This window comes from Pavona decussata, unplaced genomic scaffold (assembly GCF_977016875.1).
Source record: "Pavona decussata unplaced genomic scaffold, jaPavDecu1.1 SCAFFOLD_31, whole genome shotgun sequence".
NCBI classification, from domain to species: Eukaryota; Metazoa; Cnidaria; class Anthozoa; order Scleractinia; family Agariciidae; genus Pavona; species Pavona decussata.
In genome coordinates this window covers 242145-265745 of record NW_028145454.1, presented here as the reverse complement: position 1 = coordinate 265745, position 23601 = coordinate 242145, and the positions used below count along the sequence as shown (strand labels likewise).

Sequence of the window (23601 nt, the reverse complement as noted above, 5' to 3'; positions counted from 1 at the left end):
ATATCAAAACCAAGTTCTAAAATTCTTGCGTTTTTAACCTGGTTGAGGTCACTTGCCACGGTGTTTATCAAATTTTTCGTAGGACAGTTCAGTGTAGCCTCAATTTCCGCGGCCGCTCCCTTTGCTTTCCTGCAAAAACCTTTATTTGTTAGCTACTCGCCAAAACAGTTTCTACGATCACTGTCAAAATTCCCGCGCGATGATTTGCTTGTAGCTGTTGTCTACAAGAATACAGACAATAAAAATGATGTCAAATGTAACACGAGCGATGTCTCAACTGAAAACAAATAAAGCCCAAGTTATACGGTCGACATTTTCTTACAACTGGTCAACAAATGTTCCATTGGAAGTTGCGCCGATTATATGTTGCCCACCTCCCTGCTCAACAAATTTACATGTTACTGAAAGTAGACGTCACTTCTAGCCTTCCAGACTGAAGAATATTCGTCCAGGGAAAAATTCATGGTCACCGGTGTACGGGAACGTAAAAACTGTGTAAAGTCCGCTAAGCTCTCCGCATTTCGAACTTTGCGGTTTGCGTTAATAATCAGTGGACAGATCTTTAAGAGAGAACGGCTATGACGCAAACAAATCGTTTCCGCTAATATTAAACACTCGGGAATTATCACTTTAGTCCCTATGATTTGTTATTTCATGAACGATTGTACAAGGCCGTTCAAGATGTTGATATCGTTGGACTATCAGCATCATGGCCTCCCACGCAGTCTTTTTGTGAGTCCCTTAAAAACGACTGCGTGGGAGGCTAGCAGTATCATGGAACAGTTTTAAGCAAATCATTATTTTCTGGTTAGCAGCGCTTTTATCTGCCAGCTGTCAAAAGTTATTGAATATGCGGGGAATTGTACCATGTTTTTTATATGTCAATTGGATCAAGAATTAATCACAGAAAAGAAAAATCTGCTTGGACCAAAGTTTACTTAACAACAGCTTATGGTCTTAGACGTCTACCTTGCGTGGTTTTAGCTGTTTGGAAATATTAATTACGTAGTTCGGCAAGATCACTGATTAATGGGCTGAATGATAGTCAAATTTTGGTTAAACCACCACTATATTTGATATTGTTATGGGAAATTTTATTTCTTAAAAAAACTCTTAACCCGTACACCGTGCTAAGGCAGGATCATAATCTGGCCGTTGGGAGTAAACAACGTCAGTTGTACCACTTGTGACGTCACCAATTCTGATTATATAAAATTCCTATGGATACACCGTCTACTACCAAATCAGTAAAATCAAACGTAACGTGCAGTAAGGGCACGATCCCGAAACCAACATTCCCCCTCCCCCCCACCTAAAAAAAAAATAAAAAATAAAAAAAAAAACGAGGAAAATATAGCTTCCCAACCCAAATGGTTCCCTGTGATAAAAAAAATTCCACCGTGTACAAAACTCAGCTTTAACCAGTGCATTACCAGTGCCTTGAGACTAATTTCAAACATTACTTTAATCAACGGTAACCATGCATGTCCTTAATGAAAGTTAAAGCGGCACCTCTAAAAATGTTCGGCATTCAGTTAATCGTAGTTACTTAATTATATTGTAATTTCTAAAATATCACCATTTAAAACGAAAACTGATTAAAAGAAAAAAATTCGACTTCCAAAAGTCCATTAAGCAAACACCGTTTTCTTATAATATCGGTAAGTTTTTCAGCAACCTGAACGTTTCTTTTAATTGCTCACATTTCAGTTAAGGACGCTCCTCTAGCCTAACAAAGAACTTCTCTGGCAACAGAATGAGGCCATACTGACCCTGAAGATTGATTCCTTGATATTCGGCTGGCAACCCATCCTGTGTAAAACGGAAGCAGTGAAGTAGCGCCCCAAGAAAACACGTAACTGATTTCAACACCAAAGCTTCACCAGGACACTTACGGCGACCCCCTGAGAATGGCAGGAAGCCCCCGAAAAACTTGGGATCAATCAGCTGTCCAGTGCCATCCAGGAAACGCTTGGGATTAAACACATCCGGATCTTGCCAGGCTTCAGGATCGCGATGCACTGACCAAAGGTTAATGAACACCACGGTACCTTTTGGGATTGTGAAGCCCTTAATGCTTGTCTCAGTGGTCGTGGACCGAGGCAATGCAAGAGGAAATACGCTGGTCACCCTTAACAGCTCGTAGACTGTTGCTTGGAGAAGGGGAAGTGAAGTTATGTCCTGCAGTGTTGGCAGCCGTTGACGACCAACCACTTCATCTAATTCATCATGCAGCTGGCGCTGGACGTCAGGATATTTCACCAGGTACGCCAGACCCCAGTAGAGTGTAATGGACGAGGTCTCAAAACCAGCACCAAACAGATCTGCAAGCACTGGAACTATCTGTTCGTCGCTGAGCACTGGAGCCATGCACAGGGCATCTTCTCCTGCTGGGCGATTTTCTTTCTCTTTCTCAGTTTCTTTCTCGACAACGCTGACACAACTGTCTGCGATATTGCGAACCTGTCCGTCTACATAGGTTTCTTTGTTCTTCTCAAACATCTGGCTGATACCACCCAATATAACCTTCATTGTCAGGGCAAGGCTTGAAAGTGCTTTATTGGGAAGAAACTTAAGCAGCGGCAGGAAATCAACGTGGCTGCTACCAGTCACCGCCTTTCGGAAATTGTCAGCGAGTGTGAGCATTTCTCGGAGTCCTTCGTCGTCGTACGAACGCTCGACTCCAAACAGCGCGTTGAGGATGATGTTCCCTGTGGCACGCTTTAGAGTTATTAGAGCATCCACAGGCTTCCCGTTCCGTTGCTTGAAGCAGTTAATCAAACGCTGAGATTCCTGCAGTAGTTTCTCTCCCAAGAAATCGGTATTTTGTACGAAGTTGTGGATGGCCGAGACACTAATCTTTCTTGAAATCCGCCATTTGGGTGAGTAATCCGTGAGAACTAGGCTGTTACCTTGAGGATTGGCAAGCTTAAAGGTGTGTAGTTGTGGTCGCCCAGCAAAGGTAATCGGGTGCTCAATGATGGTTTCTTTGATGGCTTTGACTCCGTTCAGAACCACAACCAAACGATTCCCAAGCATCAGACTGAAAACGTCCCCATATTTTTTCGCCATTTTAGTGAAGTCAAGATGTGGGTTCCTTCCCAGGTGAAAAATTGCGCCTGATTTAAGAATAAAGAAAAATAGTGCAGGGTCAGTGCTAACCGGGAAGAAAGTTCAATGAGGCCACTGAGTTATAATTGATGACTAGTTCTTTTTAAAGCTTGGGTTAGGTTAAATGATAAGTGCACTGGTTTTGTCAGTCTCACTGAAAATAGTTGCGATACAGAGCATTAAGGTGCACGGTTTGTTAGGACTTTTCGCTGGTGTTTTTTTCAGAATATAACTGACCGGGATCTTTCACAATTGCTCGATCACCAAAAGCCGTAGAAAGGTCAATCAGAAGAACTCTAAATGTTCGTTTCATTCGCGATCAGTTCGCGTTACTTCTAGCTAACATGCCATCGCGATGCTACCCGGGAAATAAGATCACTACTAAACTGAAACTTTTGGTAAAAGTTCTAAGATCGCCACCATTCAATCACATTGAAATTAAATATAGCAATGACAGCTGCTCAGGGGACTTGTACGGGATATGTGCATTGACTTAAGTCAGCCATTCACTTGCCGGTAGTGTATGGCGGGTAATGCGATCACAGTGGTTGACCATCAGGTCGTTATCACGTTAGATGAGGATGGTGATATGACATTCATTCTCCTGAAACGTCGCAAAAACATCTCAGGCTCCAGAAATCGGCTTTACTTGCACAATTAATGTTCATTACTAGACATTCGAGTTTCAATAATAATTTTGAAAGCTAAAGCCTAATTCAGACGCTGAACTTTTCATGAGCCGAACTTAACTCAAATTAAGGTCGGCCGTAATCAGGAAATCCCACCTTTTGATTTAGACGCGGAACTTAACTGGTCGCGGAACTTAATTTACTTGAAGGAAAACAAATCGAAATGTCGGGTTTCTCAGGTAAAGTGTAAACATGGCGTATAATAATTTATGTATTAGGTTCGGCTCAAGAAAAGTTCGACGTCTGATTCAAAGTCGTTCCAAAGCCGAAATTCCCGACTGAGCCGTTCCAATTTGAATTTAATTCATGGTATTAGGTACGGCTCATGAAAAGTTCGGCGTCTGAACCGAGCCTAAATTGAAAATCTTGCAACGTTAAGAAATATACTGGCATCTTTTGCACAAAAAAAAAAGGAAGGAGAGATAGGAAGAGGGACCGAAAAATCGTCGTAGGAGTTTTGAGATCCAAGACACTGTTATTTAACATTAGTCTCTCGAACGAGAGAGGCTTGTTCTCGAACATATACAGTTTGCAGAGTTCAGAAAGCCATGTTTTACTTTTACCATTGTTCTGATTCTTTTTTAATTCTTCTTTATACTGAATTGTACTTTAAGAAACTGTGGATAAAGTCTTCCCTCTTTAACAACTGTTTGGTAAGAAAGGCATTTTTTACAGTCGTTAGACTACTGGGGGCACTGGCCCAAAAAGTACTCGAAAAATAAGTTAAAAATTGTGATGAGAGGTCATATTTTGGTCTGTTTATCTTTTATGGAAAAGAGGAATATAAAAATAACTATGCTTCGTCACAATTCGTATCGTAGTCGGCCGGCTAACCACACGCAAGTTACAATGTATTCACTTTGCCGATACGCTCGTGTCATGCAAGGGGCATCATGCGTTCTATAATTATTTATTGAGTGTGCTGTTTCATGGGTGATTTTGAGAACAAAGGATTTTTTATGCCAACCAAGGGTAATTACGCCGAAGAAAGAGTGTCAACGGATTTTTTCTAGAATTTTTCTCGAAAAAAGCGATGACTTACCAGACGCGAAAATTTTTTTTCCTCTCTTAATATGGGTCCCTAAACAGGGAAACGATTTTTATCTCTTTTGAAATCTGTATTATAAAATATTCATAATTTCTATATACAAACCGGACACGTTTGCAGTAAAAATTTACAACTTATATTATAAATTGCTTAAAACAGATTTGACATATATTTATCGCCCATGTATACCAGTCACTTTCAGGCGTCAGTACTCTTAACGTAGGCTTGCTCGCCAAGTGGCTGTTTTCAAATAATTATTCTGACTTTCATTTCGTATTAGCCTGAATTAGTCCTCTAATGATGCTCTGAGGAGTCTGAGCTGTAACTGTTTTCTCGATACATGAACAGTTCTAGTAAACAAAACAAAAAGTCTTACCGTACCTATTACTGGCAGGCCCCAAGGTCCTGGAGGTAGCTTAGAAAAACCTTGCTCCCATATCGCCTTTCCAGAAAGAAACACACAAATCAGAAAGCAAAGGAACAGACTCTTCCAGAGTAAAGAGCAATCTTCAAGGAACAAATTCATGGTCAGCGTTGTACTGAACGTAAAAGCTGTGGTAACAGTCTGCTAACCTCTCCGCAACTCGAACTTTGCAGTCTGCATTCAAGAATCAGTGGACAGATCTTTAAGAGGGAAAGGTTAAAGATGACGCAAACAAATCGTTTCCGCCTCATTTAACAATCGGCAATTATCACGTTACTCCTTAACTCGAAACAATGACTTTGAGAGTCATACACGACATGAGATTCACAATACTGAGCACTATTAACATTACTTACAATACACAGAGTACTAACCACAATAACTATATCTACATTGTTAAGAGCGGTTGTCAGTAACTTTCGAGAATCCGGCGACAGAAGCGAAAATTCGAATTTTTTTTTATTTGCCCCAAAAGACCCTTTTGGTGAACTATTTTCAAAAATAATATTCAAAAGTTCCAGCGAACTTTTATTTTGGCAAAAATTGGGAAAGATCGAAATCGGCCAAAACGCAACCGATGGCCCGATTGAAATTATGCAAATTAGTACATTTTTAAAACTCCCGTTCAAGACAAGGTAGCGTTTCCTCGAGTTGACACTTTCACAATCGTTTTTACATCCCTTGTGCTTGCTTCTAAACTATATTTTATCTCCACCTGAACATTCTTTCATTTAAAGTTGCCCACGTAAAGAATACAATGTTTGCTGTTCCTTAGATAGAGTGATTTTTGCCATATTTCAGATGACCATATCATCAAGGGTATACAAATATACTGGTAATGAAATCACTTTTTTGAACGGGCAATTGTTCTTATTTATCATGTTAAAATATTTAGTTTGGCCCGTGAAAAGCGAGCGCGCTAGGTCCAGATGTGTGGAATGCACTTTGACACAATTCGCCATTTCAGTACTTCATGTTCCTCCTGTTACTTTGCACTTATCAATACACTTCACGGAAGCTTTTAGATAAAAGCCAAGGTCTCTGTGTTCATTTCATGCTTTTATACACGTAAATAACTAGCTTCAAACTTGAGTGTTCCCCATATTAGCATTAGGTTATCAAATGATTCCCTTCAGGTAAAATTTTCGAGTTTATATTGAGCCGTTCAAGCGAGATGAAAGAGCCGTTCGCAGGGAAATAACTTGAAATCAGTGAAATTAATACCCTGTCACTCATATCATGCTACACTTCCAAACTACCGTTATTATTAAGCTAAAAAGTGTAAATGCTCCCTTTTTACGTGACCTAAAACAGAATTTGCCTAAAATATTACGAATAAAGTCCACCACAAGAAAAAACTGAAAAAATCGCGCACCGACATAAATGTAAACATCAGCCCTTTCTCGACTTGCTACATGGACGAAACGCGTCCGTTATTTTACCTCTGTATACATTTATGATCAGGAAGTAGAAACAAAAAATCTTCTCTATGCCCATTTGTATAAATGCACTCGCCAATCAGGCTTTGATTTTCTGTATGTTTGTCGAAAATACTGAAGAATAATGCAACATAATAATTTGTTACTGACTACTTGACTCATTCAATCACAACCGGATACATGTAACACGACTGGAAACTAGATATAAAGAAATGCTCTTACTTGTCTGCAATCGTTACTCAAATTATATCTGGCGATATCACATCCCCGAGGCAAGGCTGAAAATTGTCTCGAAATCCGCATATTAGAGATTCAAAGTTTTGACCAACGCAACAACTTTCATTGCGTGACAAGTGAAATGTGATACACAAGCGCGCGAAAAGCACCGGAATAAACAATGTCAAGATTCGCCCTTGTGATGACAGTGCGAAAATGATTTTTGAAATTACAAGAAGAAATTGAGGCAAGTCAAGGTCTGCAAGGTATATTTGATTGCCGGATTGAAACAATAATCATGTAATTTTCCTCTTCTGAGATTCACTCTGTATTGTCTGTGCCGGATTCTCATCAATAAAATAACATTACAGGAAAAGTAAAACCGAAATTAATTTAAATCAAGTTAACAAATTAAGACCTTTTGAAACCTCAATGCAGTATTTCAATACTATCCTCAAACAAAAAGCTTTTATATTTAGGAGAGTGAAGTTTGTCTTTCGCCATGGATCAACGCGCAAAAGTTGTGGATCAAGCTCAAAAGGTGCGCAATATTTGCAATGTGTTATACGGTTAATCAATGTAATAAGGACGTTCACCATGAATGGAACGAAAAAAAATTCTTTTTAGGTTAACTTGTTAAACCTAGCTTTAATGTCTGTTTGAGATGAGTCACTGATGGCGATAAAATGTTAACTGGAAATACACAACATTATTCTGCATTATTTCTTTACGGAAGGGCTGATCAAATTTTAAGATAGGAGTTTAACCTTAATTTATTTTCTAGCGCGCACCAGTGTCAAAGAATGAGGGGCACGACTGGTATTTCTCAGATTTTCGTGTTCGGTCTAAAAGACGGTGTTATCTCTTACGGGCCGTCACTGTGTAAGTCTGACGTTGTCATTGTTAAATCCTCCTAGCGTGCTCCAGACTATCCACCATACGAACAGCCTTTGACAAGGCCAGCGAAAGTATCTTTTGAACCTGTGTACCATAGTCCAGTGATTGTTCAATTTATAGTGGTTTTTATATGGCATGGTTGAAGATATAACTTAATTACGAGTTCCACTTGGATTGGGTTAACCCACAGTACATGCATTGACAATGACAACGATTCTTTGCTGTTCATTCCTCGGTCTCCCTTCGTCGTTAAAGGTTTCTGACTGTTCCAGTTCACACGAAGGCCTTACTTCTCTCGGTGGTGAGAGCATATAAAGACGAACGAAAAGTTTCAATCGTAAATCATAATTCCTGGAATAAAGTCAAGTAATGCATAGCAGTGGATTTCTGTTTAAAAAAATAGGGAAAGTCAGAGAAAGAAATAAAATGTTCTTTCATGCTCTCAGTTTCACTCAAATGAAAACACTTTACCTGCCCTAGCAACAACACTATTTCGTCCTGAATTTCTTTATAGGCCCGATCTTTTGTGCCTTTATAGGTGCGAGCGAACGTCCTTTTTGCATTGATTAAGCGTAACACCTTACAAATCTTGCGCATTTTTTGAGCTTGATCCGCACGGAGAGGTGCCATGGCGAAAAAAAAAAACTTCACTCTCCTCCAAACTTTTTGTTTGAGAATAGTATTGAAATACCGCATTGAGGTTTCGAAAGCTCTTGATTTGTTTACTTTCATTTCAGTTAATTTCGGCTTTATTTTGAGGACGTAAAGGTTGTTGTTGTTGTTGTTGATGATGACAATTCGGTACAATTCCCAGGGGGGGGGGGGGGGGGGTGGGGGGAGAGGAGGAAACACGATTATTGTTTCAATCCGGCAATCAAATATACCTTGCAGACCTTGACTTGCCTCAATTTCTTCTTGTAATTTCAAAAATCATTTTCGCACTGTCATCACAAGGGCGAATCTTGACATTGTTTATTCCGGTGCTTTTCGCGCGCTTGTGTATCACATTTCACTTGTCACGCAATGAAAGTTGTTGCGTTGGTCAAAACTTTGAATCTCTAATATGCGGATTTCGAGACAATTTTCAGCCTTGCCTCGGGGATGTGATATCGCCAGATATAATTTGAGTAACGATTGCAGACAAGTAAGAGCATTTCTTTATATCTAGTTTCCAGTCGTGTTACATGTATCCGGTTGTGATTGAATGAGTCAAGTAGTCAGTAACAAATTATTATGTTGCATTATTCTTCAGTATTTTCGACAAACATACAGAAAATCAAAGCCTGATTGGCGAGTGCATTTATACAAATGGGCATAGAGAAGATTTTTTGTTTCTACTTCCTGATCATAAATGTATACAGAGGTAAAATAACGGACGCGTTTCGTCCATGTAGCAAGTCGAGAAAGGGCTGATGTTTACATTTATGTCGGTGCGCGATTTTTTCAGTTTTTTCTTGTGGTGGACTTTATTCGTAATATTTTAGGCAAATTCTGTTTTAGGTCACGTAAAAAGGGAGCATTTACACTTTTTAGCTTAATAATAACGGTAGTTTGGAAGTGTAGCATGATATGAGTGACAGGGTATTAATTTCACTGATTTCAAGTTATTTCCCTGCGAACGGCTCTTTCATCTCGCTTGAACGGCTCAATATAAACTCGAAAATTTTACCTGAAGGGAATCATTTGATAACCTAATGCTAATATGGGGAACACTCAAGTTTGAAGCTAGTTATTTACGTGTATAAAAGCATGAAATGAACACAGAGACCTTGGCTTTTATCTAAAAGCTTCCGTGAAGTGTATTGACAAGTGCAAAGTAACAGGAGGAATATGAAGTACTGAAATGGCGAATTGTGTCAAAGTGCATTCCACACATCTCGACCTAGCGCGCTCGCTTTTCACGGGCCAAACTAAATATTTTAACATGATAAATAAGAACAATTGCCCGTTCAAAAAAGTGATTTCATTACCAGTATATTTGTATACCCTTGATGATATGGTCATCTGAAATATGGCAAAAATCACTCTATCTAAGGAACAGCAAACATTGTATTCTTTACGTGGGCAACTTTAAATGAAAGAATGTTCAGGTGGAGATAAAATATAGTTTAGAAGCAAGCACAAGGGATGTAAAAACGATTGTGAAAGTGTCAACCCGAGGAAACGCTACCTTGTCTTGAACGAGAGTTTTAAAAATGTACTAATTTGCATAATTTCAATCGGGCCATCGGTCGCGTTTTGGCCGATTTCGAACTTTCCCAATTTTTGCCAAAATAAAAATTCGCGGGAACTTTTGAATATTATTTTTGAAAATAGTTCACCAAAAGGGTCTTTTGGGGCAAATAAAAAAAAATTCGAATTTTCGCTTCTGTCGCCGGATTCTCGAAAGTTACAGACAACCGCTCTTAACAATACTTACTATACTTACAAAACTGAAAGTGCTTACAATGTTCACACTTGTTACAGGAATAACGCTATGTCTTTTAGTGAACACTTTTTCTTATTTTTTCCTCGCGAAGCGAGGTTAATAAATTTGTCGGGCCGAAGGCCGCGCTCGGGAGCTAAGCCGTGCTAATTCGAGCCGAACATATATTTTTATGTTTATATATTTCCGTGAAGGTGTCCGTGCTGTTGCCTGGCAACAGTGCGCAAACAAAGTATGAATGATGTCAGACTGTCTGGCGTCGTCTGAAAAAAGTTTGCATACATCGGAAAAAATATGCGTGCATGATCAAATTTCAACTGCAATGTTCATCAATATTCACTGGATACAGAACTATCTCTCCAGAATATTTTCCCTTTCTTTTAGAAATCTTTTTTGTGAAAGATTGCATTGAAGAAATTTAACAAATCGAATGTGGTTTGGCGTTGTCTGTACTCTTATCGACAACGATATTCGTCATCACAGTGGTCAAAATGTTGTGGACTCACGAGGCGCAGCCGAGTGAGTGTACAACAAATTTTGACCACTGTGATGACGAATATCGTTGTCGATAAGAGTACAGACAACGCTAAACCACATTCGATTTGTTTTTTACCACAATATCAAAGCCAAAGAAAATTTTTACAATAACTGTCAAAATTTCCGCGCGCTGATTGACGCGAGCAGCGTTGTCTAGACTCTTATCGACAACAGAAACTTAACCAATCAGATTGCAAGATTAGAAACAGTTGTGGTAAAATACACGTTTGTGGCCGCGGTAAAATAATTTTCCGTGGGAAATAAATTCATCGAACACGACAGCGCTGCACGCCCGTTGTACATTACGTCGCGTCAGAAATAGATTTTCAACCGCAAACTAGCCTGTGGAACTACGAAAAGACCATGCTCTTAAAAAAAAATCCTATGCCCCTTTTAATCTCCTCATTTGATGCTACAGTACGAGTAAATAGGGTTTTCCACCCAGCCCCAGCTTCGCGAGGTTTTGCGAGTCACGTATTTCTAGTAGAGCGGGATAAACGTGTCTGGCAGCCATCTTACCCGCACCGCTGACCGTTGACAAATTTTCACTTATTTGTTATTTCATGTACGTTTGTACAAGGTACTTGAACGATTTCTCAATAAAATTGACTTACCTTGTCTCGTTGTTGTATTCTTTGTTGCTTGTCTGTTTTTCAAGTCGATTGGAAGCGATCGACTTGAAAAAAAGACAAGCAACAAAGAATACAAAACGAGCCAAGGTAAGTCAATTTTATTGAGAAATCGTTCAAATCAGTCTACGGTTTTGATCAAAGCCGTTGGTTTCCCATATAAACCTGTATAAATTCAAATGTAACATAATACGCCCGGTACTGATCGTTACCAGTCACGTTTATTTCGTAACATGAGCTTGGGCCGCCTGTGATTCGGGCAAACCGAATCTACTTCTACCATAAAGTTTCGTCTCTCGGGAAGTAATGTATACTTATTCCCGGCATGCCAGTTTTTTTTCGTGCAGTTTGTCATATTGAAGTATAATAAGTCACCGAGATCGAAGAAACTCCCTTCGCCGCCATAACACTGGTGTGTTCCAAAGTATTTTCTACGTCACAACCTTGTAATACGATCGTTTTGGCCGCGCGCAACATGGAGACACTTTCCGGTGCTAAATTCGAACCTTTCAGGGATCATAATTGCTGATTGAGAAGGTTTTGTTCAGTAAAACCCACATATTCAGACCGAGAAATTCATAAACTAACAAACCGTGACAAATGTTTTTTTACTTCATAGGCAGTTCAATAGCCGGGGCTTTAAAGAATGTAGCGCATAAATTTTATTTGGTCAAAAGGAATGAAAAGAAACAAGTGTGTATGTGTAATTCAGTTTTCATTCCAGATTTTGCAACTAACATAACCTGTTTAAATTCAAGTTTCTGCGGCGACGTACATAATACCGGAATCGAGCGTAGGTCTTTAACTTTAACTTCTCGAGAGGTATCTAATATATGTTAACCTAACTAAATAACTTTACTCGAGAGGCACTGTAGTCAAAGCCTTGCTGCTATAAAGTGTAATGTTCCAGGATTTATATACAAGAAAACGGATGCGTGTGTGCGTTTGTGTTATGTTTAAGAATCTTCCACAATATTCTCATGTATTCTCTGTTTTATTCTTGTTTTGTTTTAAGTATTCTCTGTTTTATTCTCTCCGGTCACTCTGATTAATAAAGATGGAAGTAACAAAAAAAAAAAATAATAAAAAAATAAAAAAATAAATAAATAAAATAAAATAAAATAATAAAAAAAAAACACTTGTCCAAAAAAGTACTTGATAAATAGATAAAAATAGTAGTGAAAGATCAAAGATCATTGGGTCTGTTTACTTTTATGGACAAAGAGGAATATTAAAAAAAGGCTTCGTCACAGATCGTATCGTAGTCGGTCGGCTAACCACACGCAAGTTACAATGCGTGGTTTTGCCAATACGCTCGTGTCATGCAATGTGCATGGTTCTATAATTATCAACTCTTTGTGCTGTTTCATGGGTGATTTTAAGAACAAAAGGGTCTTTCTTGCCAACCAAGAGTAATTACGCCGAAGAAGGAGTGTTAACGAATTTTTTTTTAGAAATTTTTATTTCTTTCATTCTCGAAAGTGGCGATAACTCACCAGACCCGACAATTACTGTTTTTCCTCCTATAGCAATTTAACAGTCTAAAGATGTATTTAACAAGATTCAATTTTGGGTGCGTCTACAAGTACTCGGATAACGCACAGATTAATGACGCGTTCACAACGTGGTAACAACAAAGAAGTATAGGCTATGAGCCGTAGTCCAGTGGCGTGAATGATGTTCTTACCACGCTTTGTGCTATCAGAGTACAGACCCACTTCAAAATGGAATATATGGAATATATATTTTATACAATAACCATTGCAAGACATTTGACCACAATTCACGAACAAGCACGACGCTGACTGAGCCAAATCAAAAACTTTGAGCAACCTTTTAAACTAATACATTTTTTTATGAGCCGTCTAATTTTGGGGTTGAAAGTTCTTATTATTTCTGACAATTTGAGCCTGAAAAGTTCTTAAGATGTTCTTAGTTATCTGTTTTAGTATTTCAGTCGACCAAGACACCTGTGATTATTTGGGTTTATTGTACAATATAAACTGAATTTTTCTATGTATGATTTTATCCGTATTTATGCTGTTCGATTAAAAACATTTGGTCGTAATAATTAATTTGTATTATTTAGTGTGAAAAACCCGTAAACCTAGCTTACTGGTCGCACAAAAGCTAAGCGTATTTTCACAATAAACTACTACCGTATCAATCAATCAATCAATAAAAATGTTCTTAACTAGACTGACTCTCAGCCTGGGTAATGTTTTTAGTATGTTCTTAAATTGTACTTAATCTCAGTCTCAACGTTATTATAAAAAAAAGGTTCTTATAAAAAAGGTGTACCCACACAAAATTGTGATCCTATAAATTGGAGTTTAATCCGGAAAGAATTTAAATAACACTGATATTTCCAAACTAACCTTTATTCCAGAAGGAATTTCTGACCCCCAAAATATTACAGCTTGTCAGTTGCTTCACTGCGATTTGTGATCGATTACTCACCATTACTGGATTTCTATCGGCGACATATTTTGGCAAATATCAAAACAAGGTTCTAAAATTCTAGCGTTTTTAACCTGGTTGAGGTCACTTGCCACGGTCTTTATCAAATTTTTCGTAGGACAGTTTTTTAGGCTCAATTTCCGCCGCTGCGAAAACCTTTATTTGTTAGCTACTCGCCAAAACAGTTTCTACGATCACTGTCAAGATTCCGCGCGATGATTGGCTTTTACTGAGCTGTTATCTACAAGAATACAGACAAGAAAAATGATGTCAAATGTAACACAACCAAGGTTTAACTGAAAACAAATAAAGCCCAAGTTATACGGTCAACATTTTCTTACAACTGGTCAACAAATGTTCCATTGGAAGTTGCGATTATATGTTGCCCACCTCCCTGCTCAACAAATCTACATGTTACTGAAAGTAGACGTCACTTCTACTCTTCCAGACTGAAGAATATTTGTCCAGGGAAAAATTTATGGTCACCGGTGTAAGGAACGTAAAAACTGTGTAAAATCCGGTGAGCTCTCCGCATTTCGAACTTTGCGGTTTGCGTTAATAATCAGTGGACAGATCTTTAAGAGAGAACGGCTATGACGCAAACAAATCGTTTCCGCTAATATTAACCACTCGGCAATTATCACTTTAGTCCCTATGATTTGTTATTTCATGTACGATTGTATAAGGGCGTTCAAGATGTTGATACCGTTGGACTATCAGCATCATGGCCTCCCACGCAGTCTTTTTGTGAGTCCCTTAAAAACGACTGCGTGGGAGGCTAGCAGTATCATGGAACAGTTTTAAGCCAATCATTATTTTCTGGTTAGCAGCGCTTTTATCTGCCAGCCGTCAAAAGTTATTGAATATGTGGGGAATTATACCGTGTTTTCTATTTGTCAATTGGATCAAGAATCAATGACAGAGAAGAAACATCTTCTTGGACCAAAGTTTACTTAACAACAGCTTATGGTCTTAGATGTCTACCATTCGTGGTTTTAGCTGTTTGGAAATATTAATTAAGTAGTTCGGAAAGATCACTTATTAATGGGCCGAATCATCGTCAAATTTTGATTAAACCACCACTATATTTGATACTGTTATGGAAAATTTTATTTCTTAAAAAACTATTAACCCGTACACTGTGCTAAGGCAGGATCATGCTTCCCAACCCAATTGGCTCCCTTTGACAAAAAAAATTCCACCGTGTACAAAACTCAGCTATAACCAGTGCATTACTATTTTAAGCTGCCTCGAGACTAATTTCCAAACATTACTTTAATCAATGGTAACCATGTCCTTAATGAAGGTTAAAGCGGCACCTCTAAAAATGTTCAGCATTCAGTTAAGGTGGGGCTCTACGTGAATTTGAGTGAAATTTGAAGAGGTTTTAAGAATGGATAGAAGAAAGAAAATTATTTTTGGAACACTAACAGACTGTCGATAACCACGCAATAGCACCCCAGGTTGCTAGTGGACTAACTTAGTATCTGTCTATTAATTATTAACTACAAATTCTAATTTTAAAACTTCACTAAATCTTCAACATTTCTTATTTCTTTTAATTTTACCAATCCTTCAAGAAAAATTATTTCCTTCCAAATATACCTAAAAATCACCCAAAAATTCATAAAACACCCCAAATCACTGATTTGAGTTATGAATGGAGGGTTTTTGTATTACTTGAAATGTTCCATTTGACCGATTTTAAGCGGCGTGAAAACGGCTTTCAGGTGAACCCCCACCTTAATCATAGTTACTTAATTACATTGCAATTTCTAAAATATCACCATTAAAAAAGAAAAATAGAAGAAAAAATGCGACTTCCAAAAGTCCATTAAGCAAAGACCGTTTTCTTATAATATCGGTAAGTTTTTCAGCAACTTGAACGTTTCTTTTAATTGCTCACATTTCAGTTAAGGACGCTCCTCTAGCCTAACAAAGAACTTTTCTGGCAACAGACTGAGGCCATACTGACCCTTAAGATTTATTCCTTGATACTCGGCTGGCAACCCATCCTGTGTAAAACGGAAGCAGTGAAGTAGTGCCCCAAGAAAAGTTGTAACTGATTTCAACACCAAAGCTTCACCAGGACACTTACGGCGACCCCCTGAGAATGGCAGGAAGCCCCCGAAGAACTTGGGATCAATCAGCTGTCCAGTGCCATCCAGGAAACGCTTGGGATTAAAAACATCCGGATCTTGCCAGGCTTCAGGATCGCGATGCACTGACCAAAGGTTAATGAACACCACGGTACCTTTTGGGATTGTGAAGCCCTTAATGCTTGTCTCAGTGGTCGTGGACCGAGGCAATGCAAGAGGAACTAGGCTGGTCACCCTTAACAGCTCGTAGACTGTTGCTTGGAGAAGGGGAAGTGAAGTTATGTCCTGCAGTGTTGGCAGCCGTTGACGACCAACCACTTCATCTAATTCATCATGCAGCTGGCGCTGGACGTCAGGATATTTCACCAGGTACGCCAGACCCCAGTAGAGTGTGATGGACGAGGTCTCAAAACCAGCACCAAACAGATCTGCAAGCACTGGAACTATCTGTTCGTCGCTGAGCACTGGAGCCATGCATAGGGCATCTTCTCCTGCTGGGCGATTTTCTTTCTCTTTCTCAGTTTCTTTCTCAACAACGCTGACAAAACTGTCTGCGATATTGCGAACCTGTCCGTCTTCATAGGTTTCTTTGTTCTTCTCAAACATCTGGCTGATACCACCCAATATAACCTTCATTGTCAGGGCAAGGCTTGAAAGTGCTTTATTGGGAAGATACTTTAGCAGCGGCAGGAAATCAACGTGGCTGCTACCAGTCACCGCCTTTCGGAAATTGTCAGCGAGTGTGAGGATTTCTCGGAGACCTTCGTCGTCGTACGAACGCTCGACTCCAAACAGCGCGTTGAGGATGATGTTCCCTGTGGCACGCTTTAGAGTTATTAGAGCATCCACAGGCTTCCTGTTCTGTTGCTTAAAGCAGTCAATCAAACGCTGAGATTCCTGCAGTAGTTTCTTTCCCAAGAAATCGGTATTTTGTACGAAGTTGTGGATGGCCGAGACACTAATCTTTCTTGAAATCCGCCATTTGGGTGAGTAATCCGTTAGAACTAGGCTGTTACCTTGAGGATTGGCAAGCTTAAAGGTGTGTAGTTGTGGTCGTCCAGCAAAGGTAATCGGGTGCTCAATTATGGTTTCTTTGATGGCTTTTACTCCGTTCAGAACCACAACCAAACGATTCCCAAGCATCAGACTGAAAACGTCTCCATATTTTTTTGCCATTTTAGTGAAGTCAAGATGTGAGTTCCTTCCCAGGTGAAAAATTGCGCCTGATTTAAGAATAAAGAAAAATAGTGCAGGGTCAGTTCTAACCGGGAAGAAAGTTCAATGAGGCAACTGAGTTATAATTGATGACTAGTTCTTTTTAAAGCTTGGGTTAGGTTAAATGATAAGTGCACTGGTTTTGTCAGTCTCGCTGAAAATAGTTGCGATACAAAACATTAAGGGGCACGGTTTGTTAGGACTTTTCGCTGGTGTTTTTATCAGAATATACTTACCGGGATCTTTCACAATTGCTCGATCACCAAAAGCCGTAGAAAGGTCAATCAGAACAACTCTAAATGTTCGTTTCATTCGCTATTAGTTCGCGTTACTTCTAGCTAACAAGCCATCTCGATGCTACTCGGGAAATAAGAATCACTACTAAACTGAAACTTTTGGTAAAAGTTCTAAGATCGCCACCATTCAATCACATTGAAATTAAATATAGCAATGACAGCTGCTCAGGGGACTTGTACGGGATTTGTGCATTGACTTAAGTAAGCCATTCACTTGCCGGTAGTGTATGGCGGGTAATGCGATCACAGTGGTTGACCATCAGGTCGTTATCACGTTAAATGAGGATAGTGATATGACGTTCATTCTCCTGAAACGTCGCAAAAACATCTCAGGCCCCAGAAATCGGCTTTACTTGCACAATTAATGTTCATTACTAGACATTCGAGTTTCAATAATAATGTTGAAAGCTAAAGCCTAGTTCAGACGCTGAACTTTTCATGAGCCGAACTTAACTCAAATTAAGGTCGGCCGTAATCAGGAAATCCCACCTTTTGATTTAGACGCGGAACTTAACTGGTCGCGGAACTTAATTTACTTGATTGAAAACAAATCGAAATGTCGGGTTTCTCAGGTAAAGTGTAAACATGGCGTATAATAATTTATGTATTAGGTTCGGCTCAAGAAAAGTTCGACGTCTGAATCAAAGTCGTTCCAAAGCCGAAATTCCCGGCTGAGCCGTTCCAATTTGAATTTAATTCATGGTATTAGGTACGGCTCATGAAAAGTTCGGCGTCTGAACCGAGCCTAAATTGAAAATCTTGCAACGTTAAGAAATATACTGGCATCTTTTGCACAAAAAAAAGGAAGGAGAGATAGGAAGAGGGACCGAAAAATCATCGTAGGAGTTTTGAGATCCAAGACACTGTTATTTTACATTAGTCTCTCGAACGAGAGAGGCTTGTTCTCGAACATATACAGTTTGCAGAGTTCAGAAAGCCATGTTTCACTTTTACCATTGTTCTGATCTTTTTTAATTCTTCTTTATACTGAATTGTACTTTTAGAAACTGTGGATAAAGTCTTCCCTCTTTAACAACTGTTTGGTAAGAAAGGCATTTTTTACAGTCGTTAGACTACTGGGGGCACTGGCCCAAAAAGTACTCAAAAAATAAGTTAAAAATTGTGATGAGACGTCATATTTTGGTCCGTTTATCTTTTATGGAAAAGAGGAATATAAAAATAATTATGCTTCGTCACAATTCGTATCGTAGTCGGCCGGCTAACCACACGCAAGTTACAATGTATTCACTTTGCCGATACGCTCGTGTCATGCAAGGGGCATCATGCGTTCTATAATTATTTATTGAGTGTGCTGTTTCATGGGTGGTTTTGAGAACAAAGGGTCTTTCTTGCCAACCAAGGGTAATTACGCCGAAGAAAGAGTGTCAACGGATTTTTTTTAGAATTTTTCTCGAAAAAAGCGATGACTTACCAGACGCGAAAAGTTTTTTTTCCCCTCTTAATATGGGTCCCTAAACAGGGAAACGATTTTTATCTCTTGAAATCTGTATTTTAAAATATTCATAATTTCTATATACAAACCGGACACGTTTGCAGTAAAAATTTACAACTTATAGTATAAATTGCTTAAAACAGATTTGACATATATTTATCGCCCATGTAAGATACCAGTCACTTTCAGGCGTCAGTACTCTTAACGTAGGCTTGCTCGCCAAGTGGCTGTTTTCAAATAATTATTCTGACTTTCATTTCGTATTAGCCTGAATTAGTCCTCTAATGATGCTCTGAGGAGTCTGAGCTGTAACTGTTTTCTCGATACATGAACAGTTCTAGTGAACAAAACAAAAAGTCTTACCGTACCTATTACTGGCAGGCCCCAAGGTCCTGGAGGTAGCTTAGAAAAACCTTGCTCCCATATCGCCTTTCCAGAGAGAAACACACAAATCAGAAAGCAAAGGAACAGACTCTTCCAGAGTAAAGAGCAATCTTCAAGGAACAAATTCATGGTCACCATTGTACGGAACGTAAAAGCTGTGGTAACAGTCCGCTAACCTCTCCGCAACTCGAACTTTGCGGTCTGCATTCAAGAATCAGTGGACAGATCTTTAAGAGGAAAAGGTTAAAGATGACGCAAACAAATCGTTTCCGCCTCATTTAACAATCGGCAATTATCACGTTACTCCTTAACTCGAAACAATGACTTTGAGAGTCATACATGACATGAGATTTACAATACTGAGCACTATTAACATTACTTACAATACACAGAGTACTAACCACAATAACTATATCTACATTGTTAACAATACTTACTATACTTACAAAACTGAAAGTGCTTACCATGTTCACACTAGTTACAGGAATAACGCTATGTCTTTTAGTGAACACTTTTTCTTTTTTTTACTAACAAAACATTACTTTACATCAAATACAATTTTTACAAATTTTACACTGATTCCGTACAAAAAATTAATGATCTAAAGATTCTTACTAAATTAAAAGAGAAAATATATATATTTATATAAAGCAATTTTTAAGGAAGAAGAACTGCCCACCTAAGTCTAAAATTTTCCAAACACTTATTAGCGACAGCAATCTGTTGTAGAGTCTGAATTTTATCGGAAAATGAGTCGTAAAAGGAAGCTCTGGAAGCTCAGTACACCCCCCGCCTTTGCTTGTACAGAAGATGTGGTATTTTGCTATGAGTATTTAGTAGTTTAAGGCTTGCGAATATGAAGATTTTTCGAAAAAGCCGTAAAGTATATTACTTTGATTCAAAGAAAGCTTATCATGGGTCTTTTGTAGCCACCAGTCTTGAAATGTATTCCAGAGGGAAGTGGTATAAGGTTTGTGTCTCATTTTTGCACAGAGGACAGATGTCACTTTCGGCTTTTCCAACGCGGTGTAAGCTATATTGGGTGGGTAGTATGTTATGTATAATTTTATACTGAAACATCACTAGTTTGACCTCTTTTGTAATTTTAAACGATAACTGGTATACTTTGTCAAGTGTTTTTTCGGTAAAGCTTTGTCTCAAAATTTTATTCTGGTAGGTTGGTGGTTTAAATGTATCTGTTAAGATTGACGAGTAGATATATAGAGCCAGTGGACAAGTTTGTCACGGAGTTTTCTTCAGCGTTGGTATGATTCTGCGGAGTTATTGTTATAGTTATATATCAGTTTTGACAGGCCTTAAGTGTTTTAAATATGTTAATTTTTCCATAGAGCGTTAGTTTTCTTCTTTTCCAGGTGTTTAAAGTCTGTTCCAATTCTCATACTTTAGCACCAAACTTTAGCTCTTCCGCAAGTGTACGATTGTGTAAGAAAAAGATTCCGAGAGAGAGTATTGGCTCCTTTGGCCATTTAAAACCAAAGGGCGTGTCTCTGTTATTTTTCCATTGCGTAAGCCACATTGCCTCAGTTTTGGTGGCCGGTTTATTTCCAATCCAGAAAGGAGGCTAAAATTTTGAAGGAGGTCTCACAGTTGGACGACAGAATCTCGATCACGGACGAAAACAGTGGTATCATCAGCATATTGTGTTACTTTTATTTCATGATTGTTTACCAGAATTCCTTTGATGGACGGATTGTTTTTTAAGCCTCTTCCTAGAACAAAAAGGACTCCTGATAAAGGACATCCTTGTCGTACACCGCGTTGAAGAGGAAAGAACGTGGAAAGCGTGGCCGTTGTTTAATACACAGCTAGACACTTCATTGTAAAAAATGTTGATCCAGTTTAGGATATCAGGTCCAAAATTGAAAACGTTAATGGCGGCTTTGAGGTAAAGCCATTCAATCGAGTCAAAAGCTTTTTTAAAATCTAGAAATATAGCGATCCCTTTTTTTCCTGTCAAGTTTGTATGCTCTATTATGTCTTGTATTAGCCGAACATTTTCACCAATGTAACGGCCTTTCACGTAACCAGTTTGTTCGGAGTTTATAATGCTTTGAAGAACCTTTTCAAGTCTTTTAGCGATGGCTTTAGTGACGATTTTATAATCAACTTTTAGGAGCGATATAGGCCGCAAGTTCTATAACATAGTTTTGTCTTTAAATTTTTGGGGGATAAGTGAGATAATACCTCTCCTTTGGGATATAGACAGCTTTCGAGCTTGGAACGCAAAATTAAAACTTTCCGTCATTTCTTTATTGATTTCAGGCCAGAAGAAGAGACAAAATTCAGCAGGAAATCCGTCAGTACCGGGAGTTTTTCCGACTTTAAAATCCTTAAGAGCGTTATAGCATTCTTCAGAGGTGATTTGACCTTCACAGGATAGCCTTTCATCTTCGTTTAAAGGAGTAATGTTTTCTGGATTAAAGAAGGGGGAATTTTTAACTTTTCAGTGTCTATGTTCTTGGTTTTGTAAAGAGATTCATAGAAGCATTTTTCTTCATCTAGAATCTTGAATTGATCTTCTGTGTACACGTTTTCAGCAATTTTTAATCTTATTATTGCCTTATTGGTGTAATTTCGTTTTTCGAGGGAATAGAAGTATTTTGCATTGCGCTCACCATCCTCGTGCCATCTCACTTTACTTCTGAGGATCGCACCTTTTGTCCTATATGTCATAATTTTTTTCAGACGAGATTTTTCTACTTGCAATTCATGTATGATGGTTTTCTTGTGTGGGTTTTCCTCAGCTTGTCCTGGTAGCCAGTTTACCTTTTTCTGCAGAGAAATTTCTTTGTCCCTTAACATTTTCCCTTTCCGCCTCGAGTATTGTACCGTAAATCCTCTCATTTCCATTTTAATGAAATCCCACTTTAAGCCTAAATCGGGTAAATCAACATACTTCGCCTTAAAACGTTGAAGATTTTCTCGTAAAGCTGCGATGTAAGTCTCGTCTGTGAGCAGTGAAGTATTAAATTTCCAAAAACCGCGACCTTTCTTCTGAGCTGACGCTTCTGATTGCAGGTGAATAGATACAGCTGAATGATCGCTTTCGGGAGCCCATGAAATTTCACACTTCTTTGTCAAAGCGCAAAACTCTTTGGAAATTAAGAAGTAATCTAAGCGGCTTTGTATTTTTAAGGATTTATTTCTCCAAGTGAAACGAGATAGGTTAGGATTTGTACTTCGCCAACTGCGCACAAGTTGTACGAATCACAAAGGTTTTCAATTTGTTTTATGACAGAAGCTTTTCTCGTGGCTGGGTTTCCACCGGTCTTATCTTTCTGGGAGAGTGGACAGTTAAGAGCAATTCTCCAGGAAAGTGAAGCAAAGTTGGAAATGAAAAATTTTAACCCCTCTTCAATTTTTGTGTGTAGGTAGGTTACCTTGGGGGATAGACAAAAACAACCATATTTGGATCGGCAGATGTATCGTTGCCATGGTAACTGCACTATATGACGTCGGCCTTGAGACCATGTTTTGAGCGAAAGTTTCACTCTCAAAAAGTAAAAGTAAACGAGTCTGGTTCTCGGGTGCATGTGAACCAATTCAAATGAAATTCATACAGATGGTAGAACCACTCTCCCAGTTTATAAAATTCTCCGTTACAATAATTTGGATTTTATAAACAAGAAGAAAATGCTCGTCCTACTATGTTCCCTGTCAGCCATTTAGACAAGCAGGAAAAACAAGCACAACGATATGCGTTGTTTCTGCGAAAGTACTCTTTCCACATAAACCAAATTAGCAGCAGAGCTTACATAGATATTGACGATTCTAAATATCATATAATCAATTTGGGGAAAACTATACTCTGGCCATGGGTGCTGAAGACACCTGGGACAAATTGCAAAAAATTGCAAAATTGGTAATTTTGAGAGCTCTAGTATTTAGCTCAAACAGGCTTTAGAGAGAGAAAATCAGCTTCAAAAGTATCTTTTATCATCTTGTCTGCTACCTACATTTAGTGAATAAGGTTTTGGCGAACAAATTTGATGAAATATAAATTGATACAAAACCTACCTTGAGGGTTTTGGGAATTTCTTCAGGATGCTTTCGTCGCGTGGTTCTCTCCAGCATCTCTCCTTCGCACGTTCCGTCTTTTTGACCAAATCTAGCGCAGACTAACAGTTACTCCCATCGAATATCCAGATTACTGTGTTTCAGACCAGGGATGATGATACAAGTAGCCTGCATACACTTGACAAAGAATAGTTGACAAAGTCCAAAACATGAACATGGTCGTAATGCTTGCGATTTCTGC

General features: G+C 38.7%; 2 protein-coding genes and 1 long non-coding RNA gene across 3 annotated transcripts; all 3 read right to left on the bottom strand.

The window, feature by feature from the left end:
* Positions 1–989: 989 nt before the first annotated feature.
* On the bottom strand, positions 990–5436 carry LOC146484701 (cytochrome P450 1A1-like). The gene is made up of 2 exons (XM_085104416.1): positions 5230–5436; positions 990–3119 (listed from the first exon to the last, which is right to left on the bottom strand). Exons 1-2 carry the CDS (start codon positions 5372–5374, stop codon positions 1711–1713), a joined length of 1554 nt encoding a protein of 517 aa, XP_084960542.1. The 5' UTR covers positions 5375–5436; the 3' UTR covers positions 990–1710.
* A 2200-nt stretch (positions 5437–7636) lies between these two features.
* LOC146484700 (uncharacterized) lies at positions 7637–8553 on the bottom strand. Its single transcript, XR_014863548.1, has 2 exons — positions 8296–8553; positions 7637–8211 (listed from the first exon to the last, which is right to left on the bottom strand). It is a non-coding gene; the product is annotated as an uncharacterized LOC146484700 (long non-coding RNA).
* A 7096-nt stretch (positions 8554–15649) lies between these two features.
* On the bottom strand, positions 15650–19513 carry LOC146484699 (cytochrome P450 1A1-like). Its single transcript, XM_085104415.1, has 2 exons — positions 19307–19513; positions 15650–17197 (listed from the first exon to the last, which is right to left on the bottom strand). Exons 1-2 carry the CDS (start codon positions 19458–19460, stop codon positions 15789–15791), a joined length of 1563 nt encoding a protein of 520 aa, XP_084960541.1. The 5' UTR covers positions 19461–19513; the 3' UTR covers positions 15650–15788.
* Positions 19514–23601: the final 4088 nt, after the last annotated feature.

Excerpts from the sequence above, each read along its gene's own strand:
- LOC146484699 (XM_085104415.1), bottom strand. The coding sequence starts at position 19,460 with ATGGTGACCATGAATTTGTTCCTTGAAGATTGCTCTTTACTCTGGAAG. Across the intron at positions 17,198-19,306 it reads TTGGGGCCTGCCAGTAATAG|GCGCAATTTTTCACCTGGGA; the intron begins GTACGGTAAGAC and ends TTCTTAAATCAG.
- LOC146484701 (XM_085104416.1), bottom strand. The coding sequence starts at position 5,374 with ATGAATTTGTTCCTTGAAGATTGCTCTTTACTCTGGAAGAGTCTGTTC. Across the intron at positions 3,120-5,229 it reads TTGGGGCCTGCCAGTAATAG|GCGCAATTTTTCACCTGGGA; the intron begins GTACGGTAAGAC and ends TTCTTAAATCAG.